Source organism: Melanostigma gelatinosum (genome assembly GCF_949748355.1).
Source record: "Melanostigma gelatinosum genome assembly, chromosome: 21".
Taxonomy (NCBI): domain Eukaryota; kingdom Metazoa; phylum Chordata; class Actinopteri; order Perciformes; family Zoarcidae; genus Melanostigma; species Melanostigma gelatinosum.
Genome location: NC_136654.1, coordinates 18,444,754 through 18,464,313, shown reverse-complemented (window position 1 = coordinate 18,464,313; position 19,560 = coordinate 18,444,754). Strand labels below are relative to the sequence as shown.

At 42.3% G+C, this 19,560-nt stretch overlaps 3 protein-coding genes across 3 annotated transcripts in view; 2 read left to right on the top strand and 1 right to left on the bottom strand.

The window, feature by feature from the left end:
• Nucleotides 1–3,625: 3,625 nt before the first annotated feature.
• ppa1a (inorganic pyrophosphatase 1a) lies at nt 3,626–5,395 on the top strand (the record flags this gene model as incomplete). The annotated part of the gene is made up of 7 exons (XM_079292711.1): nt 3,626–3,641; nt 3,829–3,893; nt 4,547–4,600; nt 4,716–4,835; nt 4,919–5,005; nt 5,095–5,221; nt 5,316–5,395. The coding sequence occupies 7 exons, from the start codon at nt 3,626–3,628 to the stop codon at nt 5,393–5,395; spliced, it is 549 nt and encodes a 182-aa protein (XP_079148837.1).
• Nucleotides 5,396–6,752: 1,357 nt separating this feature from the next.
• Nucleotides 6,753–10,697, top strand: sar1aa (secretion associated, Ras related GTPase 1Aa). Its single transcript, XM_079293548.1, has 7 exons — nt 6,753–6,807; nt 7,568–7,640; nt 7,734–7,853; nt 7,991–8,056; nt 8,522–8,625; nt 8,723–8,854; nt 8,977–10,697. The coding sequence occupies exons 2-7, from the start codon at nt 7,583–7,585 to the stop codon at nt 9,091–9,093; spliced, it is 597 nt and encodes a 198-aa protein (XP_079149674.1). The 5' UTR covers nt 6,753–6,807; nt 7,568–7,582; the 3' UTR covers nt 9,094–10,697.
• A 2,635-nt stretch (nt 10,698–13,332) lies between these two features.
• Nucleotides 13,333–19,560, bottom strand: part of LOC306795019 (testican-2) — a 31,998-nt gene continuing 25,770 nt past the window's right edge. Inside the window, exons 5-10 of the mRNA XM_079293344.1 lie at nt 19,017–19,135; nt 18,279–18,394; nt 17,941–18,159; nt 16,210–16,272; nt 15,476–15,613; nt 13,333–14,878 (exon numbers count right to left, since the gene is read on the bottom strand). Of these exons, the coding sequence (XP_079149470.1) occupies nt 14,745–14,878; nt 15,476–15,613; nt 16,210–16,272; nt 17,941–18,159; nt 18,279–18,394; nt 19,017–19,135 (789 nt within the window). The 3' untranslated portion in view covers nt 13,333–14,744. The remainder of the gene's footprint in view (nt 14,879–15,475; nt 15,614–16,209; nt 16,273–17,940; nt 18,160–18,278; nt 18,395–19,016; nt 19,136–19,560) is intronic.

Here is a 19,560-nt window from a genome sequence, read left to right as displayed (position 1 = left end):
ACAGCTGCTGGACGTCTGCAGGAAAACAGTAAACACACACAGAAAACAGTAAACACACACAGAGACGTTACAAAGACATTTTAGAATTGAGCAAATAGTCTCCTGTACATACACTTCCAGAGTATCACTAGAACCAGATAATACAATAATGTAATCAACTTATGTGACCATGAACATATGAACCATTTTAAGCTGTCAAATCCATGTGGTGTTATCAAAGAGAACAAACTTGTACTTTAAGTTGAAATATGTCCTGTCATCTAGAGCAGGGGTTCTTAACCTTTTTGACCTCGGGGCCCAACTTTTCAAGTACAAAGCGTCCCGGGGCCCACTCTGACTATATGCATCAAAAGTGTCAGACAACCTGTAGGTCATACAGAAACAGTGGGCCTTTGGAGTCAGTACAAAGTTAAGATTTTTGTCCGCATAAAATAAAAAAGTATCTTTCAGTATAAATAACTGCCGGTGGCTGTATCTGTACAGGTAAAGGACAGTATAGGGCTGCAACTACACTATCAGTGAACAACTGCCTCAAATTTGAAGAAGATTGGACAAAGTATGACCATTCTACAGTGTTTCTTCCATGAAGAGATCCAGGCGGAGCTCTAAAAGGACATTTGGAGACCCAAATGGACACATGGTAACCACATGATATTCTGACACACTAAAGGTGTTTCTCCCTTTATATTGTGATATTATATTATTTTCCTTTTATTTTTAGCCTTTACAAATTGCAAAAACGATGTATATATGGTCGAAGACATGGTGTGTGAGTAGCGGACTTGCTGTGCTTAATGGCTGCGACCGAGCGCACGAACGAGAATGAGAATAGCTCAGTTACGCAAACGTTGGTTGACGGCTTATGGAAGAGGAGGATAAGGTTTGTACTATAAGTACTAGCGTTTTCTGAAGGCAGTAGCTCCATGGTAACATCCGCTAGCACGTTGTCTGGTCTGTAATGTGTCTTTTTCCGTCGAAATGCTGCAAGATACGACTTGCAGCGGTTATGGCGACTTTGGACAGTGTGTGTGTGGGCTCCTTTTGTGGAGAAACCATAAGAAATGAAAGAAAATCGATGATTTCTTTGCAAAGATGAGGATTTTGGGCATGCTGGGATACCAAACACGGACATGTTTTGTGACGTATTTGCGCAAACAAGCCGTAGGAACGGAAGGGGAGGGGATGGAGGATCCGATTTACCGAGGGGATTTTACCGAGGGGATTGGGCCGCGGCCCAATCATGGGCCGCGGCCCAATCATGGGCCGCGGCCCAATCATGGGCCGCGGCCCAATCATGGGCCGCGGCCCAATCATGGGCCGCGGCCCAATCATGGGCCGCGGCCCAATCATGGGCCGCGGCCCAATCATGGGCCGCGGCCCAATCATGGGCCGCGGCCCTATCATGGGCCGCGGCCCTATCATGGGCCGCGACCCTATCATGGGCCGCGGCCCTATCATGGGCCGCGGCCCTATCATGGGCCGCGGCCCTATCATGGGCCGCGGCCCTATCATGGGCCGCGGCCCTATCATGGGCCGCGGCCCTATCATGGGCCGCGGCCCTATGGTTAAGAATCACTGATCTAGAGGCTGAGAGAACAAATCAGCGAGGGGGGGGGGGGGCTATCTTCTATTTACAATTAATATGCATTCAATCCAGTTCATTTTTTAAAATGATGACAGTACAGGCTCCTTAACACTCTCTCTCTCATTACTTCAGGGCCTTTGGGAGCAACTGCGATGAGACTATTGGGACCGGAAGTACACTTGCTGTGGTCATTACAGTGAACAGTGTCTGGCAGTGTGATGAGAGGGCACGTGAGCCCTTGTTGCTGTACTTCATCTCATTGGAGCAGAGGCTGAAGTTAGCATACCCTGCCTTATCAATGTATTTAAAATACTGTGAAAGCGGGAAGCTGTACTCACGTCTGTTTAGACCTCCACCGGTATCCAGCCCAGCTCCACTCACAGCATCCTCTTCCTGAAGCTCTTTGACCACATCATCGCATCAGTATAATCTGGGCCTCGTGTTTCAAGTTATTATCACCACGAAATAGCCTCATTCTACTTTGAGTAATCAAAAAAATTGTATCCTTGTCTCACTCCAATCTGAGAAACGCTGGTTGGCCAGTTGACCGCCCCCCAAAAAAATAAAAACTCTACGGATCTACACTTGATATATTTTGATTCAAAACGGCTTATTTCGCCGAAAAGCTACACGTTTGCAAATATGAAATCAGGAAAAGAAGAAAAAGATTTATTGCAACAGAGTCTCACTCCAAACTACATTAAAAGGTATCAACCGGAGCATGAACAGTGTTTTAGAACTGAGAGAAGAAATAAAGTGAACCCACGTGCTCTTTGTATCCGGACTTCCGGGTTGAAAACAGCGTCCAGAAGTTCCCGTTGTCGCTTATTCCCCTGTTTTGAACGGGAGAGTTCCTCCTCGTACTCTGCTATCGTTCTTTCAAACAGACCAACTGTCTCTTCACCAGCCGCAGTTAGTCGCTGGTTGACGAAAGAGCTTAGCATTTCTACTTTAGACATTTTCACTAAACCACAGAAAGTTTCCCTCCAGACGAACTCCGTTAAAAACACCGTTTACTCTCATTAAGCTCTGACTAGCGCTGTGTTGGTCACTCCCGTCCCAGTCCGTCTGTTTCCAGATAGCATGCTAAGCTAACTTCAATAGCTTTTTAGGCTACCATGAGATGAGTCCTCTTCGTCTTCCTCTCATCTTTCTCCTTCTTCTTCTTCTTCTTCTTTCACTTTAATGGCGGACTACAAACCAACGTTTAAGGCGCCACCTACTGGACCGGAGTGTGTAACATCATGACTTTATGACAGTTATCATTTAAACACAATAATAATGTTATTTATAAATAAAATACAAATAAAAATAAACTTCATATAGAAGTTATATTCTGTATATTGAACCCGTTCCATTCAAAATATTAAATAAAGCCCTTTTAAGCTGAACTTGTTTATCCTCTATCTCTAACAGTCCTTTGATGCTCCACTCCCTTCCTGTATCTACCACTCTGTTCTTCAGTCTTTCTCTTTCCACCCTGAACTTCCTTCACTCTATCAGCACATGTTACACAGTTTCTTTACAGTTGCATATCTCACATTTATCCCACTCTGTCTTTTTCATGATGTGTATAACGTGTCATTGAGTCCTGTATGTCCAAACCTTAAACTGAAAGTAACATCTTCTTTTCTCCTTTCACTTCCATCGCTTCTCACTCTGACTGACGTCTGGATTTTGTTGTAATTTCTACCCTTATTGTCATGATTCCAAATTTCCTGCCAAGATGTAATAATTCCGTGCTGTATTACTGATTTTGCTTCTGACCTCCCAAAACAAATTTCTAAAATATCATTTTTGTTTGACGCTCTTTTCTCAAGTTTATCTGCAACCTCATTTCCCTCTATTCCAACGTGAGCCGGTACCCAACAGAGATGTACATCTATTCCTAAATGTTGTGAGTTCAGTAATGATGTATAAACTTCAGTTAAAAGATCCTCTCGTACTGTTTGACCGGATTGTATACTTTGTATTGCAGCTGCAGAATGTGAACACAAAAGTACTTTCATTGGTTCGATCTCCTCCACCCACTGAAGACTGATGATTACTGCTGTCAGTTCGGCTGTGTACACTGATAATCTGTTTGAAGTGCCTTTAACAATTCCTTTGTTGAATTCTGGAATATGCCCACTTGTTAACCTGTTGACAAGTCGTAGAGCTTCATGAGGGGATCTCACACTTTGTAGTCCCTCATGGTGATTCATAAAGAGGTAACATTGCATTACCGGTACTCTTTTGAACAGAAAACTCTGAGGGCAAATACATATCTCCGTTCCATGACATACCCATCTACGCAAATGAAGCAGAGGTGAGCGTCACGTGTCACACTTACTGTATTTGAGCTGTATTTGTACCTTTGGGAGATTGAAAGCGTGTTGCTGGGGCTGTACTGTAACCGTGTTCATAAAAATACATGGTTTGTATTTTTGAAAGCATAATTATGTGCTCCAGGTGACCAAAATGACCCCAGCCCTTGCTACTTGTTTTGGCTTTAGGAGAGTGTAGACGGACCAATCAGATGGAGTCAATTTGTCTGAAGTGATGGACAGTTAGTGTGCTAACTTTGGCACAAATTGGTACATTAAAATCCCTTTATTAGGCCTTTATGGTGAAAAGATTGTGTTGCTGTTATAAAATACAAAATATATAAATAGTTTTTGTACAAAAATGTACTGTTCCTGCCGCTCCATTCAAGGGTTACATCGGCGAGAGGTTATTTATCTATAGAACACTCACGTTTCTCCACTATCCACAGGTAATGAATGGATAAAGCGTTTTCAAGCACACACTGTATACATCAGACGGTCCTATCAGCGTCCGTTCAAGTTTGGGATTTGTGCAAAGCTTCAGCTGTCTTTCGTTCTATAATCACTGTTACGTAGGTTTTAGTGAAATACGTTATGGAAATGTATCTAAAACAGGAAAGATAATTAATCTGAGGCATTTCGGTTGCTCTTGCAGAATATTTTTCACGCCGTTGTGGAGGTTCCAAGATGGACAAATGCAAAGATGGAGGTATATATATATATATAAAATATAAATGTATGCAAATATTTGGAAATGATCATTTTTAATGGTACAGTCACTACAATGTGAGTCAGTAACTGTGTTTTGGCCGTTTATTTATCAGATTGCCACCAAAGATCCTCTCAATCCACTGAAACAAGACATGAAGAAGGGGAATCTCCGTGATGTAGATAATGTGTTTCCTCACAAAGGCTACATCTGGAACTATGGAGCTATTCCACAGGTGAGTCCTATAAACGATACTCAAACAACAGGAGACCAGACTGTGTCTCTGCGCCACTAAACACAAGCTTTCTCCTTCCACAGACATGGGAGGACCCCAACCACAAGGACAGCGACACAGGCTGCTGTGGAGACAACGATCCTATTGATATATGTGACATAGGAAACAAGGTACTACTCTGACGGGGGGCTTGGCAGAGACAGATTTAAGTTCAGCTGTTTGCAGCTTTTTTTGTTTGTTAAATGCCTTTGATTCCCAGGTGTGCTCTTGTGGAGAAGTAATCAAAGTGAAGGTGTTGGGAACTCTGGCTTTGATCGATGAGGGTGAGACCGACTGGAAGGTCATTGTGATCAATACTGAGGACCCGGAAGCCGCCGACTTCAACGGTACGAACAACCTGCAACAGGCGAAGAAGAAAACCTGTCATATACAAGCTGTTTCTGAATTTACAGTTCTCCTTTTCTTTCTGATTCGTTGCAGATATCGATGATGTAAGACGGCTTAAGCAACAAAATACTGCTCAGTTATTGGACTGTTTCTTACCTTCTTACTGCAGATGAAATAGTGACACTGTAAATACATGCGTTTCTAATTTAATAATATCCTTTTGTCTCATCTCTTTCTTGAATCAGCATGAACACCAGTGTCTCAGAGAGTCCGTTCATTTACGTACAGTTTCATTCCGCACATATGCGCAAGTAATCACAGACGACTGCTCCTTAAAGTATAACAGAGTTTATTAAATCAAAATAGTAAATGATCAAATCAATTAATATTGCAACCAACAAACGTTATCATACAATTTTATATGCCTAATACCTAAAGTCAAATGAATGAAATGGGTGAGGGTGTATGTAGTAGCTTGTGCTCGAACTTAAACCTTCCCTGTCATTTCGAATGTGTAGTCGCACCCGACTATTGACATTACGAGTGGCCACTAATTATGAGACTTAGTTTTATCGTTTGGTTATTGGTCCCTGTTCGCAGGGTGGTGCCCCGTTGTTATTAATCATCATTAATAATTGTTACATACATTAATAATTCTATTGATGTCAATAATTCAGTTTCTTAAATGCTGATAACCCAAACACGCTCCATTAGATTCAATAAGCACTCGAGGCCTTCACAGGGTGGTTAGTGTTGTTGGATAAAAGCATGATCTGTTTTCCTGCTGATATCAAACCTGCTGTGATTTTTCATGATGACCTGTTTTATCTATTTGCTCTAAATTAGTTTTTCATCTATTGTGCTATAATTAATCAAGTAATAATCATATGAATCTAATGAAAATAATGATTAGTTGCAGTTCTATACAAAATATTAGAAAATGTGCTCCATCTCAATTTACTACAACATTAAAATCCAGCTTTTACATTAATGCATAATAATCTAGTGATGTATGTACAACAGTCACAGGGGCCATTTTTAGGCATTGAGTGCTTTTACTTTTAATGCCGTAAGTAGATGTTTCTCATTATATACTTTTAAATAAATAACTTCAATGCAGGACTTAGCCTACTTGACTTTAACAGCGTGGCAGTAGTACTTTTACTTAAGTCTGAATACAATTCCCTCATCACTGATAGGCCAACTGGTGGACTTCACAGTGACAAGTCGAACCAGTTGCTGTTCTAGAGTCTAGACGACTGATATTAGGCTACTCTCCTCCACAAGGCTTGGATCAGAGATGTTCTTCATTTTGGTAAATCAGAAAAGAATAAATACACACTACGTGGGTCTATGGTTCAATTTTTCAAAATATGGCAACCCCTCTTTGTATGTATGTATGTTTGTTTAAAAAAGCAAAACACCCTTGGGTAGACCCTCTGTTCACCGAAAAGCCTGATGGGGGCGCTGACGCATCACACTGCGTACCAAACGTAGAATTCCAACACACGAAGAAGAATAAGCGGAACTCCGAATGACTGTTTCCAAGGAGACCACCAATACTACTGCTGGTGAGGGCTGAGGGGTAAGTACGCTAACGTTAGAATGTTGACGTAAATACAATAAAAACGTACAGTGCTGTTGACATCGGTTCGTAATGGGTTTTTTTTGCGCACAATCGGTAAACGTTGCCTTGACGCTCACGTGACATCAGACCCTAGAAAGTACCAGAGGTTTAACGCTAAGCTAACATGCTAACGCTAACTAGCTAAGACAGGGTCCACGAGCGAAGTTTGATCTCTAAATTGATCCATGACTTTTTGTGAACATCAACGTCAATATTTAAAGTTACGTCATACCTAAAGGTAGCTAGCCACCTGCTGCTACGCGTAGGTGCAGGTGACATATCGCATATATATATATCTGGACCACGATATTAACAACACCAGTGTGATGTAATGATAAGCAATGACAGACCTTTATCACGGCAGACATGTTGACTCATCAAAGCTGGTAGAGAACAGGTTAAACAAGAGTCGTTAACAATGGCTCAGTTCCATCAAGTGTTTTTAATGCGATCAATTACACCTGTGATGTTCCTGCCAAAAAAGTGTTATTGTTCTGCAAATAAACACTACCTCATGTAAATATGACCAGCTTTAAACTACCTAATTATCTGGCACATTTTTGATTGCGTTAAGTTTAATAGGTGTTTCTAATATTTTGTCCACCTTATTTACATACAGTATAAGCAGCAGGAAATATGCAATGTCAAGACAAGCATTTATATTTTTCTGGCATGAGAAGTTTGATGTGATAGTAATCTGACCTTTTTCTTGTTTCAGTCAAAGAACGTCAAGATGTCCTTTTTATTCAACTGGATCTACAGGGGGTTGAGTAGTGTTTTACAGTTCTTGGGTAAGTGCAGTGTGCAGTTTCGCACCTGGACCTGGATTTCACCAACGGAATTCATAGGTCATTTCTGATACACTTGTGAATTATATCTTCCAGGTCTGTACAAAAAGTCTGGGAAGCTGATTTTCCTGGGCCTGGACAATGCTGGTAAAACAACGCTCCTACACATGTTAAAAGACGACCGACTTGGCCAACATGTGCCAACACTGCATCCAAGTAAGGAGAGACTGAGACGGTAGTGTAGTGTGCCAAGTTGACATGCGTTTTACTCAGTGTTTCCAGTGTTATTGTCCTCACTGTGCAGGCCTAAACTCACTCGTAATAACACATTTATTTTCTTTTTCTTCTCAAAGCTTCTGAAGAGCTCTCAATTGGTGGGATGACATTTACTACATTTGATCTGGGGGGACATGTACAAGGTGAGATCTTTCTCCACTTTTGAGGACAATGACTATATAGAAATAGCCTGTAGATCGACATAGTGCCACCTCAAAACTACATGGATGTGTCCTACATTACCAGGCCGTCTTTTTTTAACCACAGAAGAAGCAGTTGTGTTTAAATAAGTTCATAGATTTTGTGATGAAAGAACCAAAATTGCAGGGAGGAGAGGGCTGACACTGGAAATAGTATTACATTCAACATTTTGGAGAAAACAGGAGTTGACCAATCACAGTTCTCAGGGCTGCCACATGGTGTCTCTGTTGCCCCTGACATGTAACAGCATTTCAAATCAGCACAGATGGAACCACTGAGCCTCCCACATTGAGCACATTTGAATGGTAAACTAAAGGCAGGAAGTGCCTGTGTGTCGAGGTTGCCCATGTGTTGCTGAAAATGTACTACCCAATCAGATTGACAAACTGTTTTCTGTTCGATGACAGCTCGAAGAGTGTGGAAGAACTACCTGCCGGCTGTGAATGGAGTCGTCTTTCTTGTGGACTGCGCGGATCACGACAGACTCTCAGAAGCTAAGACTGAACTGGATGTAAGATCAAACATCGCAGTAACAAGCTGTTTCCATCCAGCAGTGCTGACTCTTAACTGTAGATTGATGATGATCGTGCCCGCTGTTGTATTCCCAGGCTCTCCTAGGAGACGAGACCATAGTCAACATACCAGTGTTGGTGTTGGGTAATAAAATTGACCTGCCCGAGGCCATCAGTGAAGGAGGGCTGAGGGGAGCTTTTGCTCTCGATGGTCAAGTCACCGGAAAGGTAGGCATGTCGTAGACCCTGTCTTTATATTCACAGAACTAACATGATCTCTCCATCTGCGCGCGAACACATGTCCTGGTGCCGAACGAGCGTTATCCTCATTTATCTCTATTTCTTATCAGGGAAATGTGTCTTTGAAGGAGCTGAACGCCCGGCCGCTGGAGATTTTCATGTGCAGCGTGTTGAAAAAACAAGGCTACGGGGAAGGTTTCCGATGGTTATCGCAGTACATCGACTGACGCAGGACTGAAGCTCAACCAGAAGGGATTTTCTTGACACATTTTCACGAGAGCATGACAAAGACTCTTTGCCTCTTTGCCAGTGTCAGGCAGCCCACATTTCAAACTTTAAGAGCATATTCTTCTCAACATTTTATTCAGGATTTGAAGGTTTCTATGCAAACTTTTAAAGTGGTTCATGGTGAACCGTCCTACCCGTGTTGTCCATGTGAGAATTAACTGAGTTGTCTAACTCCATGGCATGTTAATTAGGTTACAGCATACCTCATTATAATTGACAGGCAGACATGCATTATGCAAGAATGTAGATGCGTATACGTCAGTGTTGCATTATTTAATATGGAATAAACCAACTGTTGTAGTTAAACTCCGTGGTGATTGTGTTGGGTCGTCTGACGTCGTATTAAGTTTAGATTTTAAAATATATAACTAAATACAGAAGATTATTTTATTAGTTTAATCTAATGATACGCAGCCACTGCCTTCAAAGCATATAGCCAAAGATGTACGCTAATCACTTCGGGGTTAGCAGGGAGAGAGAGAGATTGGACTTCAACAATAGATGTCTTCCACGCTGAGCACCGAGCCAAAGTAACATCAAATCCCCTTTAGAACGCTAACAAGGAGAAGAGACGGCACGTCGCACAAATAAAGGCAACGATGATGAGTGAACTGAGTTAAACCAAACAGCTCACTGATGAGTGTGCCTGGAATCATTTGCTTCTCCCTTTCAGTGTCTCGATGGGATTGGCTCGTCTATTTTTGCAAATTTTCCGATGTATGTTGACCCATATATTTTGTAGAGCATTGGACTGAAATAAGCCTTTATTATCTTTGACTTTGGGGTGTTCAGTACAGAACACAAGGATGAAATGTTCATGACGTTCAATGGCTGCCGTTGCTTTATTATATCAATGATATCTGTAATAACTAATTGCCCTTAAAATGTCGGGAAGCAATAAAATCGAATGACCAACTGTACTGTAACAGAGACAATCGTACTCCTCTGTATTTGAGAGTAAGACAGAATATATGTAGTTCTGAGTTAATTCAACTCAAACATTTATTTTTTGTTATTTATTCTGATCTCATCCATAGCCAGAGCAATCGATGTGCATGTAATCAGCATGCAGGTAATGCACTTTTTGACTATTTGAAAAGATATGAAGGTGCACTTGCTGTTAACATGCTGACCTGTAAATTAATATTCAAATCGTATTCTGGATATTATTATTATGTAAACATGCATACATTTATACAATGATAGATCATAGTGATCATTGTATACCATGTACTTGTATTTCATACCATGTACTGTTTCCTGTGTCCCGTGTTTACAGAGCACCATTTTAAATAGTCTGCCCATTAAAACATGCAGGGATGTTCGTGACGGAGATAAAAGAGAACATACATATGACTTCATACAGGGAATTTTGACTGAGATACAGAACACATGTAAACAAACCGCTTTCCCTTTGAACAGTGTTCTTTACCAGTCGCCGAACTCCTGTAAAGGATGTATAATACAGATGTAAATGTTTGTACAGCTGTATAAGCCGACACTAATAAAGCACTGAAGTTATTTATAGCTGATTAACTTGAAATATTTGCGGCGATTATCTGTGCAAATAGTTTCAACTTGAACGACAACATGCTGACATATGGTTTGATCTATGTGATGATGTTGTAATAAAACCAACTTGTTTTTTTGGATTCAACTGGCCATGTGTTATTTTTGTCACTTATTTTCACACACTTGTATTCCTTGTTAAGCTTATTTGTATATTTAGGGCATTTTGTTGCCTAAGGGGTTTGAATAAATTCTAAACTTGCCACATTAGATCATCTGTGCAGCATCTCTGCAACAGGCTTTAAGCCCGACAAAAAGAAAATGAAGAGTGAATGATACCAGGGACACATCTCAAGATTAACCCCTCGGACGAAAGATTCAGACATCAGAGGTGGAAAGCGACCAATACAATCTAGAACCCAAACTGCCCCGGTACCGAGGGCTGTTGAACACATCGTAACAACCACCAGATAAAGACACGCTCAACAATGTAGCCACATGTTCATCCTGCATACCCACATAACGGGAAGAAACTCCTCTAAAAGCTCATGATAACTGGTTTTACCTGAACATTGAAGGTGCTAGCAATTTTGCTACTTCATGCTAGCTACCCACACAAACGGCATGAACCTCGACAGATTCCAAGACTATAAGTCACTGAATCGGCAGCCGATTAAGAGAAGAAAATACACTTTATAAAGCTGTAACCATATTATGTCTTACCTTTGCTGATTTGGGAACAAAAGTTGTGTCCATGTGCATTTTAACACTGATTGATTCCAGCTGTTTGTATTCATTAGCATAGCATAGAGCAGCATTAGCAGCATCGAACAGCCTTCCATCTGAAAACACGGTATGTGTCTCCATCTAGTGGACTAATTGTGATACTGCACTCATATGCTGCGTTCACACCGGTCGCGTTGATTTTTTGACGCACTGCAAAATCGCGTCCAAGGCATTAAGCTTCAAACTAGCTGGTCAAATAGACCGACGTTATGGTTTACTTTGAACGGGAACATGAATAGAGGTCTGATGGCTTTTTCAAGACAAAGCCAAAAACAGTTGTATTTAGGTTGAGGAAATACCGAAAGCGATATGTTAATTAAATTAAATGAGTTTTATTGTTCCCTAAGAAAACTTCAAATGACTGAACCCAAATGGCTCTGCTTCACTTCACTTGCATCAATCAAGGTAATATTCAGAGGCTGTAATATGGGTTGTTAGAGGTTTTGGGCTGTGGCTGCATCATTCAAAGAGGATATTCGCCCTAAAAGTGTATAATTTTGTTCGGCAAAAATGAAAAGCTTTCATTTCTGTTTCTATATTCATTGACTCTGACCTAGTCACATATAGACGTATGCTTACATCTCTGCAGAAATCTCACATGTGTTAACTTTGTAGATCATTCAAATACCTTGTAGCTGCAGAGACACACTATTCATTTTGGGTATGCCATTATTGAGCAAATGTTTCGACATGTCACGAACATTTTCCTTTCATTCTCAGACGTGGAGAGATTCGCTCATGCTTTAATCTCCAGTCTTAATTGTTGTGATCGCTTTATTGTAATATCAGTAAACTGCAGCAGAGTGCTGCTTTCAGGCTTTTAACACCCGGCGTGAGAAGTGACTCATTACCCCCAAATCCATGCTGCCGTTCACTGGCTGCCTGTCAGCGTTTGAGATGATTTTTAAGATTTAACTGCTGGAAATATCTCAAGTTCTTTTAATTTAAGAATTCTAATCCCGGACTTCAACCGGTGACTGTAGGAGTTCGAAATGCAATTAAGTAAACATTCAGATCCATTCTGTGCAGTGTTGTCGTTGACGCTGTGGTCATTTATGCCATTTGGCAACCGCTCTGCTGTAGTTTGGTCTTCTAGCATGAGGTGGCAGATGAGCGCCAGAATATTTCAAGCAAATAAAACTATGTGCTTGTCAGAGACTCAACTGAGACTCAACTTTGCAGCTTACAGCTACAGACTGTATGCTTACAACTTCTCCCTTTTACTCCACTGCAGGCCACATGATCGTAGATGATGACATTGTCTTTATTTAATGCTTTGTTAAACATAATCACATGTAATTGCGGGCTGTAACTGGCCTTATCTGGAATGAGCTTCAGTAATTGGTGCTTTACACACCAGGTGGAGGATGCAAAGGTCAGGAGAAAGTCATTAAGTGCTCCAAAATATTCATTTTACACACCCAGCTTGGGTTTGATAAGCAAAATACTCCATGCAAGGTTGGCTGGAGTGATAACGAAAATAGAGTCTGTTCATTTATGCTCAAAATCGGGGTTTTTTAGCACACCAGCTGAATTTGAAAATATTGATCTGCTGAGGTAAGTCGGTGATACTCTCTCCTGTGCACCTTCCTGCAGCAAGGACAATCAAGCTGCCTTTAGCTGAAGAAATTCATTTCATTTCCCCACAGGCACCTCAGCTCAGTGTTCCCTTCTTTAATGATCTTGCAGGTTCATTGTAAAAAATACTCATCCTTAAATACAACGGAAGATGATGAGCGACACGGTGGCACAGTAGGCACAAAGTCAACCTAATTGATCTCTGGTAATCGCTGGAAAAGATAGAAGTCAACACACAGCTTGGCTCCAGTGCCTTTATTAGTAAAGTGCTCAGCCTAGAAGTACATTCTTATTCACGAGCATGCAATACTAAAAACAACCAAACATCTGGCCTACCAATAGCATGAATGAAGACATGGCAACAATATTATCATAGAAAAAAAATAATGTGAATTCAAGTATACACACAGAACTTCAAGTAATGCACACATCGTTTTTTTACAAACACAAAATACAGTTTTTCCAGTTGCAAACTCAGAATAAAACATAGTTGTGGTGCATTCTTTGACAGCGTTAGCAGAGGACAGCGACTAGTGGTTTCTACTGTAGTTTGGGCCGCTATAGTACATTCTACAGGTTTTCAACGAAAGTCATCCAACTGGAAATGTAGGCCCTTTATAGTTGTGTGCATCCACGAAATTCGTAAGGAAGATTTTAAATCTGCTATGAGCTGTGGTGCGCCATTGTCATAAAAGTAGCTTAAAACCGTGGCAACCTGAAACACGCATAACCACATTACACTGAACTGCTTCAATGAAATAGTTTGATATTTTGGGGGGAATAAGCTTGTTTGCTATCTATTTCGAGGTAGATGAGAAGTCTGTTGTGTGTACGGTAAATATGAAGCTACGACCGAGAGGTTAGCTTAGCTCATGTGTTTGGCCACTTGAAGGCAGCAGAAACAAGCTGTGAACACAACAGTGACACATCGTTCACTAAAGACTGAAACCTGAAGCAGTTTTGTTTGCTTAATCCGTACAAAAACTGCAAAAATAATTTGTATTTTTACGGGAAGACTTCCTGGATAGTCTTCATGATAATGCAAAATGTCGTACTGTGTTTTTTTTTTTACTGATTGAACAAACAAGATAAAAGATGTTATCTCGTGTGATTTGGAGGTTTTGGTAGGTCCGATTGTTGTTGTTTACTTCCGACAGACACAACTGTTCCCCTGTTTCTTTATGCTAAGCTCAGGTAACAGTCTCCTAGCTCTAGCTTTATATTCCAGTGGTATCGAGTTTCTCATAAAACGTTGCAAGAGAGCAAACAAGCATGTTTCACAAAATGTCGAACTATTTCAATTCTGATCTCTAGTCATTCCAGTGGGACGGCGACTCTAATACTCAAGCAATTGTTCACACAACACAAAATGACTGGTAATCTCTATATGCATCGATGGCGGTTGGACAAGATAGGAATTCTGATGGACTTTAGCGCAGTAGTCAGTGGGTCCTGCTTTTCAGGACGGCAAAACAAAAAGCTCTGTCGCTCAAAAAACAGAGACGAGAGAATGAAGCAATTACACATATCTAAGACAAAAACTGGTCATCTGTCTCATCCCTGGACCTGACCAGCACCACATATCCCACCAGGATGAAACACAACTCCATGCCTCCCAGGTCCGATCCCAAAATCTTTTGCTTTGAAGAGAGAGCCATCCCTGTCGATTTTCAGGCCAGCGGCTGTGACACGGCTCTCCGCGTGGGGTCAGTCAATCCTACCAGATGTATCCTCCATCGTCCGCCTCGCCCTCCTCCTCTTCCTCCTCTCCGGTGTCCTCTGCCTCCTTCTCCTCTTCATCCTCCCATCCCACTCCACTCCCCAAATCTCCAGAATATCCCGCTGCTTCATCTGGAAAAGGATTAATACGTGGAGTTTGTATTAAAGGGCCAGTGCGTAGCATTTCGAGGGCATCTATTATCATAAATGGAATATAATATTCATAAATCATTGGTGTGTAATCACCTGAAACTAAGAATTGTTGTGTTTTCGTTAGCTTAGAATGAGCCGTCCATAACTACACAGGTAGCAGGTCATCTTCACGGAGTCCGCAACATTTTTCTACAGTAGCCCAGAGTGGACAAACCAAACACTGGCTCCAGGGAGAGCCTTTCACGTTCATTACCTGAAGGCCACCGTAGTTCTCCGACATGCTTGAGAAACTGCGATAACGTGAGCCGCAGAGTGAAAAACCGTGGTATACCGCCAGCTGCCGCCTGACTTCTGAAGCTCCTAAAGTCGCGTTATCATGATACGGATGGCCTTTGAGCCAGGTGAACGGTGTTACCCCTGTTCTGCACTTGGCGGGTCACGTTACCTCGCTCTTGGAAAAGGGAGGAGTGTGTAGGGGTTTTCAGTTGGTTGCAATCTGCAACCTCACCATAAGATGCGACCATATCCCACACACTGTACGGGTAAAACATGATGAAGCCCCCCCCCCCCCCTTACCGCAGTCAGGGTTGCCGTGGATTCTGGTGCCCATCATCTCTCCTCCATCCTGGTCGACGCACCAGCACTCCCCTCGGCTCTGGTCACACTGAACTTTCCTGTAGTAGCCGTCCTCATCGCAGCTGGGAATGTAGACTCCTGCAAGGACGAGCGCACACACACACACACACACACACACACACACGTGCCTCGCTGTTAAATATTCATACCCTTAGCACAAATAGCTGCCTCATGCTGATGCCTGAGATGAGCGCACCACAAACGAGAATGCCAGCACGCCTTAGTGAACCGGTGATTGAAACTGTCGGTCAGAATGGAGAGGCAGATTTTTGGACAGTGAAAGCCTCCCTGTTTGTTTTACACCAGCATGCATATGCTGGTGATTTTTATCCAGTATGTTGGCGTAGTGTTTCGTTATGCTGCGAGGCTGGCATGCAAAAATGTAGTGACAGCCTCGGTGACAGAGCTCCACTGTTTCAGCCTCCCTCAGGAGAATCTTGTCAATCCCAAAGAGGAGTTCTCCAACAAGCAACGAACCCCGCCCTCCACTACCGCGAAAACACAAAGCAACGAGACAAGAGGAACTCAGGGATGGAGGAACTTTTCTCTGGGATTTGGAACTACAGTAGAAATAGAAAGCAGCAGGAAAAAGCAGAAACTGTCGTCAGCCTTGCTCTTTCCTAAAGCCATCGCTGCCCTCACAGTACTGTTGAAATGACCAGTGATAAACTTACCGGGCTTCTTCTTGGCCGCCTCCTGCACTTGGATCCTCTCCAGCTCAGCGAGGCACGGCGGCTCTGTGAGAATCAAACAAGAAGAGCGATGACAGACGATACCTAAAACTGCTGTCCCCAAACTCAATCAATGCTCTTCATAATTACATAATTGTCTTTGCCCATATTGATTTGTGTAAGAAGTCTTGTATTTCATTCCCTTTGAGCCTGATTGATCGTGGAGAGCTTTGGTGAAAGAACATATGGATGTAGCCTGAGAATGAGCTGAAGCTCTAGAATAGATAGAAATAGAAACTCTGTATTGACCCCCCCCCCCAAGGCAATAAACCTTCTCCAGTATTTGTAGATTTTCACAGCATTTCTATTGTGTTTGCGCAAGACGCATTCACAAAGCACAATCAATAATTGTTAAAATAACAGTTTGTAATCATTTCTCGACATTCTCGTCTGACGTCCTGTTCCAAATCATTATCATGAAACCATTACCACTAACTGGTTTATAAATACCACCAGCTTGTAATGAAACATGGATGAGGGAGCTGGTGTAATCTATGGCACGCAGGTTAAATGCCTGATCAATGGAGCAATCGACATGCAAATGATGTTAGTGCCAGAAATATCCTGTATTTGTTGAGTAAAGGTCAAATGGTGCAAATGTTTCAAATGAGCAAAGCTGAAATAGCGCCGAGAGCGAAGGCAACATCCATGGAGACACCTGAACTAAACACAGAATGTCAAGAACATGGCTGTCAGAGTAAGCTTTTGTATATGATTATTCAAGCACACCAGTGGTTTTTAGATTCATATTATGATTTGAACTGACATTTCTCGGTTCATCTGCTTTCAAGCTTTTATTCCACCGAAAAAGAGTTTGAAAAGAAAAAGGTGGAGGTCTTAATACTTTATGAATGCTCTGTAGTTGCAACGATGTGACTGCATGTTACAACACGGAGGAAAACACCTCAACACCCACATGATCACATGCCACAGAAAGCAGGAGGGGGTTGATTGAAGTGAACAGTCTGCCAGATCTGAACAGAATGATGCTTTGTTATTGGACTTCTGTGATAATCACCAAATCCCATCGGGAACACCGTGTTCCAGAAACAGTTCATAAATGAACCAGAACAGCTGAGGCCAGAGATCAATGATGGATCTGTGACTGTTTGAGTTGGAACGAGAGCCGAGTTGTGACCAGAAAGTCATGGGCGCAACAAAGGAAACCGCAAGTGAACAGAAGTAGAGGAGGAAGCAAGCTGATGGAGGAGTGTTTTTAGCCCAAGGGAACCCTGAATCAGGTACGGTACGTCTGAAGGACTTTCTGAGTCAGATGACTCAGATGAAACGGGTCCAGATTGTTCTCAGCAGGAGAATGTGAGGACTGCTTATCATGTCTTGGAATATTGTCAGACCTGGTTAAGTGGTTATGGATAATAGAAAGGGTGGAGAATTCAACCATAGGTTTGTACAAACTTTCTTGCGAGGGAGTTTGAGCCAGCAGGCGATACGCTTAGAATAAAGATTAGAAGCATGGAGAAAAGGCTAGTCTAGCTCTCTCCCCCAAAATATACCAGCACCTCTAAAAGTCACAAAATAACATGTTTCTACTCGTTTAAGTGACATCATTACATAGCCTCTATTTCCCTGTGATGTAAGCTTGATATTATTTCACCCATTTAGAGATTCGACCCAACATAGACGCTGCTCTCTGGTCGAGATCCCTTCACTCACTTTCCCTCCAAAAGCAGAGGCACCACTCTGCTGTAGAGACCTTCCCATCCTTGTAGCTGTCACAGGAGTTGAAGAAGGGTCGGATGCAGACCTCGTACTTGTCCAGGTTAATAGCAGCCAGCTCAGCCTGGTCCAGATACAGGTCACTGTTGGTGTCCAGCCTTGAGAACATCCAGCCGATGGAGTCCTTGCAGCTGGCTACAAGGCTCTTGTCCAGCACTGTCAGCAAAAAAAAAATTGCTTTGCACTTTAGTTTCTTTCTGTTTAGAGACTACACTTCTTTGCGCAGACAATTGAGTTGTACGCTTGAGAATAAAAGCGCTTTGTGAGTTTCTAACCTGAAGCGGTGCCAGCTCTGAGCTTGCCAGAGTTATTCTGCTTCGCGTTTCCATGAAGGAGTTGGAACCAATCTCTCAGGCGGTCTCCCAAGTCTGCCAGGTCCTGGCCAGTGCAGCTCTCTGAGGGAGCCAAAAAAAGAAAAAGGGGAATCCCAGCATTCAAAATCTTGGCAGACAGTTGACAGCAATCTGACTCACCTTCCCAAAAAGACAAGCCTCCTATTGCTTTTGCTGATGTACAGTGTACAGAATCAAAGGTTTCACTCATGTGTAAAGCTGTTGTTCACAAGTATATCAGCTGCCACTCAAAGAAAACATTACAAATGAACTCTGAGGCCTGGAATTGCTATTATCCAATAGGAATCCACTTTCATTCTCAGGCTCAGCACTAGATGAAAAGCAGAAGTAACATTTCATCCTTTTGATCAATTGGCATTTTCACCAGCTTGGACAATCAATACTGTTTGGCTGCAATGATAGATAGTGCACACTCTAAATAATGAATCACTACAGGATTGAAAGAGCACTTTAACCACCTGGAGTTAAAGTGAGTAATCTCTGAAATCGGTGAGTATTGATCCTAAACGTGGAACACTGGATTGATTAGTCCGCTCATACTGACAGCATGCTGTGTGGCGCGTCATAGCTTTTTTTTTTTTTTTAAAGGGATGACAGCAGTGCAGAAAGGGAGGTGAGAATCCCAAAATTAAGACAGATAGAAGGTAAAGAAAAGGCCACTTGCCGCGTTTTGTGTCAGTATTTGAGAGGGTAACGGAGGCTGTGGCGCAGGGGCAGAAGCCAGCACACATGATGCTCAGCTCTTTGCCTGTGAGGCAGGCCTGCTGCTCCAACTTACACTACGAGGAGAAAGAGACAGTTAAAATATTTATGGAGGTGACCGCAGGAAAGAGCGATTGCTCATTCAGATGAGACACTGCACTTCGGGAAAAGGCAGCATGAATGAGCTGTCATTTTCCGCCAGCCTTCTCATGCAAGGTCAAAATTAAAAACTATACATGAATCAATAAAGAGTCCTGGCAGCGGCCGGTGTACAGTGATGCCGCTAAAAACGCCGCCAGTCATCAATCATACGGCCACGTTGAGCCGGCGCACTTGTCCTCCCGCGAGCAGTGATGAACTGTGCTGCCCTGCTGCGGCCACGTATATGTCAGCGCAGCAGGAAACATCTCTTGACTAGACTCCTCTCGTTCTTTAAAACGATGACATGGCCGCTTTCAATTATTTCTTTTCAGGGTTTTTATGGTTAGAATGGTTTTATGGT

Excerpts from the sequence above, each read along its gene's own strand:
- sar1aa (XM_079293548.1), top strand. The coding sequence starts at position 7,583 with ATGTCCTTTTTATTCAACTGGATCTACAGGGGGTTGAGTAGTGTTTTA. Across the intron at positions 8,057-8,521 it reads TCTGGGGGGACATGTACAAG|CTCGAAGAGTGTGGAAGAAC; the intron begins GTGAGATCTTTC and ends GTTCGATGACAG. Across the intron at positions 8,855-8,976 it reads ATGGTCAAGTCACCGGAAAG|GGAAATGTGTCTTTGAAGGA; the intron begins GTAGGCATGTCG and ends ATTTCTTATCAG.